The following is a 6078-nucleotide window of genomic DNA, read 5'->3' as shown; positions in this document are numbered from 1 at the left end:
TTCTTTCTTTCTTTCTTTCTTTCTTTCTTTCTTTCTTTCTTTCTTTCTTTCTTTCTTTCTTTCTTTCTTTCTTTCTTTCTTTCTTTCTTTCTTTCTTTCTTTCTTTCTTTCTTTCTTTCTTTCTTTCTCATTTTTCATTGTTTTTGGGACCAGAATACTTAACACTCTTAAAAACGTTTTCTAAATAATTTTTTCTCTCTCATCAGCAGTATCATAAAAAGAACCATTTTCTCAATGTAATCATTAAGAGTATCTTAAAGATCTAAAGAATATTATTATTCCACTATAAAGAGCTTCTGTAAAATGGAAGATTTCAATAGAACTAAATTGCAACTTCTATTTTTAAGAGTGATAAGGAATTAGGAAATAAATGTCAACATTTATCTGAGCATTTAACTTCTTCTTTTGATAATTTTCTCTGTGTCCTTTGGGTGACACTCTGCAGTGGCGCAAAATGCTGCAAATTATTCTGCTCATCTTGCCTGGTAAGAAAAGATTTTCTTATGTGGTTTCTATAATGTTTCCTAAAGCATGTTTTCCATTTCTTCTCTAATTAATCACTTAAGTGATATCAAACTGCAGTCATTTTTATTGTATATGCACAATGGTAATATCATGTGGATTTCACATTTGCTTATTTCTGAAATTGCATATTAAATCAATGCTTAATTATTCCTTATTTTATTGAATTTTTCCTTTTAAAATACACATTAAGTGACAATTGGTGGTATTCTGGGTGGCGTTACATTAATTTTTTTTTGTGTACATCTTTATAATTGCTTATTGATTAATTATTTAAATTTTAATCTCAGCCTTTTGACTCAAGTGTCCACCCTTATTAATACACCATTTTCAATATTTTTCCATACACTCTCATAAATAAAGGTACAAAATCTGTCACTGGGACGGAATAGGTACATTTTTGTTCTTAACATGTCTTTAAAGGTACATTTTAATACCTAAAAAGTACAAATGTGTACCACATAGTACCTTAAAGGTACAGTACAAAAGTGAACCTTAAAGGTGCAAAAGTGTTCCCTAAAGGTACTTATGTCCTCTACAGTACAAAAGTGTACCTTTTAAAAAGGTTCCATCCCAGTGACAAATTTTGTCCCTTTATTTGTAAGCGTGCATGCTAAGCTTTTTCTGGTGCTTCTGCTGTAATTATGACAAAGCTGCATGTTTTTTATTTTTAAGGAAATATAACATTCATTAGTTAATAAATGTAATATATGAATTAAATTAGCTACAATTCTTTAAAAATTAACCACTTTTCCAGAAGTTAAGTTCTACTGTTCTTCAGGGAAATTAAAAAGCGATATGATTTCAGTTAGATTTAGATTTTTATGTGTTTATCTGTAGCATTTTAATTAAGATGAAGTTACCCTGAAGCTTCTGGTAGACATCCACTGTGTACATAATGCTTATAATAATTATATCTATTTATCATACTAAAAACGGATGAAAAAATATGTATCATTTATTAAAAACTCAAGTGGTTTCAAACTTTTATGAATTTCTTTCTTCTGCTGAACACAAAACAAGATATTGTGAAGAACACTGTAAATATATATATATATATATATATATATATATATATATATATATATATATATATATATATGCAAGACCACAAATAATTTTTATTTAACTTATTTTAATCATTTTAATTTGAATACAAAGTTTAACTTAATATTTTTGTCAGTTTGACTCATGTAAGTTGAGATGACTAGAACAGTTAATTTTATTTATTCATTTTCCTTCGGCTTAGTCCCTTTATTCATGAGGGGTCGACACAACGGAATAAACCTCCACCTCCACCACCTTATCCAGCATATGTTTTACACAGCAGAAGCCCTTCCAGCTGCAACCCAGTACTGGGAATCACCCATACACACTCATTCACACTCACACACACACACACACACACACACACACACACACTACGGCCAATTTAGCTTATGTAATTCACCTTTAGTGCAGGTTTTTGGACTGTGTGGGAAACAGGAGCACCTGGAGGAAACCCACGCAAACAAAGGAAGAACATGCAAACTCCAAACAGAAATGCCAACTGACCCAGCTAGGACTTGAACCAGTGACCTTCTTGCTGTGACAGTGCTAACCACTGAGCCACCGTGTTGCCCAAAGTTCATTTGATTTAACTGAAATAATCTAAATCTAAAAAACTAAAAGACAGCAATATTTTTTACAGTGAACGTCAATAAGAGTCAATGGTTGGTTTTTCCTTTGTATTCAACAAAATAAAGTAACTCAAACATGTTTGAAACAAATGCAAGTTGAGTAAATGTTATCAGAATGTTTATTATTGTTAGAGCAATCTCTTTAATTTGAGTGGTAACACACCCTGTAATGAAATGAAGTGATCTGTGCTGCAGGTGTTCTCAGTGATGACTGGAATGTGAATTATCCTCCTCTGATCTGTGCTGCGAGAGGATCCAATGTCACTATTACCTGTTCATTTTCATTTCCACCAAAGAGAATTTGGGGAGCACGGCAAATAAAACAAGTGCAGTGGTGTTCAATGAACTCAAACTATGGCAACTGTATAGATGGGCCGTATGTTTTCGATAGCAAAGCCAACAATAATCAAAACAACATTCAATACATTGGTGATAAAACTTCAGACTGTTCTCTTTTGATCAGCGATATAAATGTGGCACATTCTGGAGAGTATAAATTCAGAATCGTAGCAAGTGATGATCGGTGGACTGGATATCCTGGGGTGCACGTTTCAGTACATGGTAAATATATTTGGTTTATTCAGTATATACATTTATGATGGTTTTGCTGTTTGGTTTATATAAAAATAATTTCATATACAGCATGTTTTTCTGACAGATTTAAAAGTCTCCATGTCCAGGTCAAGAATAAATGGAAGCACAATAACTGGAGACTCTGTGAATTTGTCTTGTTCACTGGACTGTCCTGATGATTTATCAGAGGTTCAGTGGTTTAAGAACGGTGAACTGATGAAACAGACAAACCCAATCCTCATCTTCAACAGCATCATTGCTGAAGACTCTGGAAATTACTCTTGTTCTTTGAGGAACTTTACAAACACTTTATCTAAGGAATTTAGCATTTACATTGAAGGTTGGTAGACTTGATGACCATATTTTCATACAGATGATTTTCATATTTGAAAAATGTCAGACACATACTTAAAGCAGACTTTTTGTGTTGTCCTTAACAGATGTTTCTGAGTCCTCATCTCTTCTGATCATTGTACTGCCTTTAGTCTCAATTGTGTTCATCATTGCATTGTTTTTATCGATGCTTATATTAAGGTAGGAATTAACTTTTAGTACTTGTGTACCATTTATTATTACTCTCTCCGTCAGTCTGTTTGAAAGTTTGAAAGAGTTTTGTTATGTTGGGAAAGACATGTGGTTGTGAAACAAATTTGAGTTGTGAAACATTTGATTGCTGCAGTCAGATTGCTCAACTCTATCAGATGCACCATTTTATAAACAGTTTTTCAGAATGTAACCCAATTATTATTTTTTCGTCCAAATTGTACAATTTCTAAAGAATGTGCGTCTTTTAACTCTAGAGGGAAAGCAAACATTCTAGAAAACCCAAAGGAAGAAGAAGAGGGAATTCCTGATTCTGATTACACCACTCTGCAAATAACTGTAAATATATCTGTTAAACCTGTTACAACCCTATCTTTCTCTTGTCTCATCTGTCTTTTCTGTTTTGCTTAGAACACTTCTAATTGGCCACTTCCAGCTTGCTTGTTCCTGATTGGCCTACAGTGTCTTAAAAAGCCATGACACTACTTCCTTGGCAGCCATCTTGTTTTTGGTCACTTGCTTTGTGTTTGTTGATACTTTTGTATGTGTTAAGTCTGAATATTGAGATTTGAGATTGAGTACTTTTTGTTTTGTGTGACTACTGAGATTCTATAGAGATTTGTGAGTACTTTTTGTGTTAGTGTTTGTTTTAACACATGTTAAGCTTTTACTCTCTAAAGGGTCTTACTGGTTTCTTCTTCAGGAAAAAAAGCATGCTGTGTTGAAATAATCTAGACTTGTCAGCTGTGTAAAGATAACAGTAAACTCAGATGTTTTTATAGTAGACTCCGTGATGTTCACTGTTTTTCTCTGTCTTTTGTTTGCTGTCAGGCTGAAACTCAAGCATCAGCTGTTTACTCTACGATACACTGAGTGAGCAACAAAAGGATGACAAATACAGATACAGATGTCAATATTGAACCCAAGATGTGAGCAATCAATTGCTGTGGTCATTTTTTGTGTCAGTAACTGCATTTTTTTTAATCTGAGCTGAAGTTATGGAGATAATGAGACACATTTCAATATATGTCAGTTTTATCAATAGAAATTCTACAGGAGACACTAAATCAGCAACAAAAGGATGAAGTGTACTACAGATATTTCAACATTAAACTAAATATGTGAGCACTCAAGTGTGGTTAATATATCTTTCTTTATATTGTAATGGCATTTTTATTCTTACCAAATTCATGGAGAAAATGTGACATATTTTGGGTCCAGCTTATCAGTTTGAGAGTATGTAACTGTATTGATCATCTGTAAATTAATTTTTAATTTTCAGCCATCAGTGTTAAGTGTAATTAGTTGCAAAGTAGCTAACTAAATAAACGACTTTTCTGCTAAAAAAGGCGAAGGGATTACATTTACATCTAAATTTTGTACATTCATTTAGCAGATTTTATTTGTGTTGTTATACAAATATATTTACAAATATATTTAATATATTTAAATACTATACATGCACCAGGAATATATATATATATATCGGGATGATTGAACATGCTTAGTTAAACTAAATTAAGTGAGTAATTTGCTCATGAAAATATAAAGCATACATTCAGAGCAACTGTATAGCTACATAAATACTGTATGTTTGTATTTTATCTTATTTTGTTCATAAATTTTGTAAACTCAGGGCAAAAATCGAACTGTGACGATATGTTAAGGCTCAGGTTATGCACATTGAACTTTGTCTAACAAGATACAAGTGTCCAGCAGGTGGCGCCGCAAACCAAACTCCTGCAGCACTGATAGAACACATGCAGTTTGAGCATGTTTTGAACTATCTATTACAGTCTATGGTTTTGAAGACAAACCGTCTGTAGTGCATTTAGTTATTAAGGTCATTTGGTGATTTCAGTCATTATACAGTAGGCATCCTTCATCTTCTCATCAGTGACATGCAGTCGAACAGTACAATGACTGCAGGTGTCAACTTGGACACTTTTAATGCTTCCACACTATACATATTTGCTACATTTATAAAGCGTCTATATCTTGAGGTCAGTCTGTCTTATTATTCTATGTGCAATTTTATTGCGGAAATGGATTGATTATTCTCATTGCAAACAAGCCTGTGGTGTATCATAAAGGCCCAATGTGGAGAGAGAGGGGTCTGGATGCAGATTGAGCACCTAACCCCGCCCCTAACCTTCACAGTGATGTCACTAGCTTCATTGAGTGCATTGTGTCTGATACTGAATGCATTCTGACATCTCAGCTTCCATAGCAAAGTCTACAGAAATACAGTTAACTTCATCAATGCATCCGTGTTTGAACCTGTTTCTGTTAGTGAAAAAAATAGTTGAGGGTGCAAAGCTGATGAAAATTCAATGTTAAAGTTTCAACCTTTTGACTGTTGATTCAATGTTAATACAATGAAGCTCTGCTATCTGGGGTCTATCCTCAACAGCAGCTCACACAGTTCAGCTCACAAATTTAGTGTGAGAGGTTTATAAGTGTTAAGAGAATGACACAAAAATAACTGTAGGAAAGGTGTATATTCACTAATGTTAAGGAAGCAGACAGACAAACAAGGCGTGTAAGTATACACTGTTTATTCCAACAGTTGAGCAATAATGGATGATATATAAGTGAATGGAGTTCGGTGGAACTGATGATTCTTTGTGGTATGACAGACACTGAGGATGACCGAATGCACACACCAAAGGGCTTGCGGGGAAGACAGACTGACGATACACACAACGCTGACAGGACACCGGGAACACTGGAAGGAAACAGAGTAATGGTAAGTACAAAT

General features: G+C 33.7%; 1 protein-coding gene across 1 annotated transcript; it reads left to right on the top strand.

The window, feature by feature from the left end:
* The first annotated feature begins 2501 nt into the window (after positions 1–2501).
* Positions 2502–4593, top strand: LOC130243853 (hepatic and glial cell adhesion molecule-like). The gene is made up of 5 exons (XM_056476157.1): positions 2502–2762; positions 2860–3114; positions 3215–3308; positions 3575–3656; positions 4149–4593. Exons 1-5 carry the CDS (start codon positions 2543–2545, stop codon positions 4188–4190), a joined length of 693 nt encoding a protein of 230 aa, XP_056332132.1. The 5' UTR covers positions 2502–2542; the 3' UTR covers positions 4191–4593.
* Positions 4594–6078: the final 1485 nt, after the last annotated feature.

The sequence above is a fragment of the Danio aesculapii genome, chromosome 16, assembly GCF_903798145.1.
Source record: "Danio aesculapii chromosome 16, fDanAes4.1, whole genome shotgun sequence".
NCBI classification, from domain to species: Eukaryota; Metazoa; Chordata; class Actinopteri; order Cypriniformes; family Danionidae; genus Danio; species Danio aesculapii.
The sequence above is the reverse complement of the archived record's forward strand: the minus strand, read 5'-3'. Positions and strand labels throughout refer to the sequence as shown.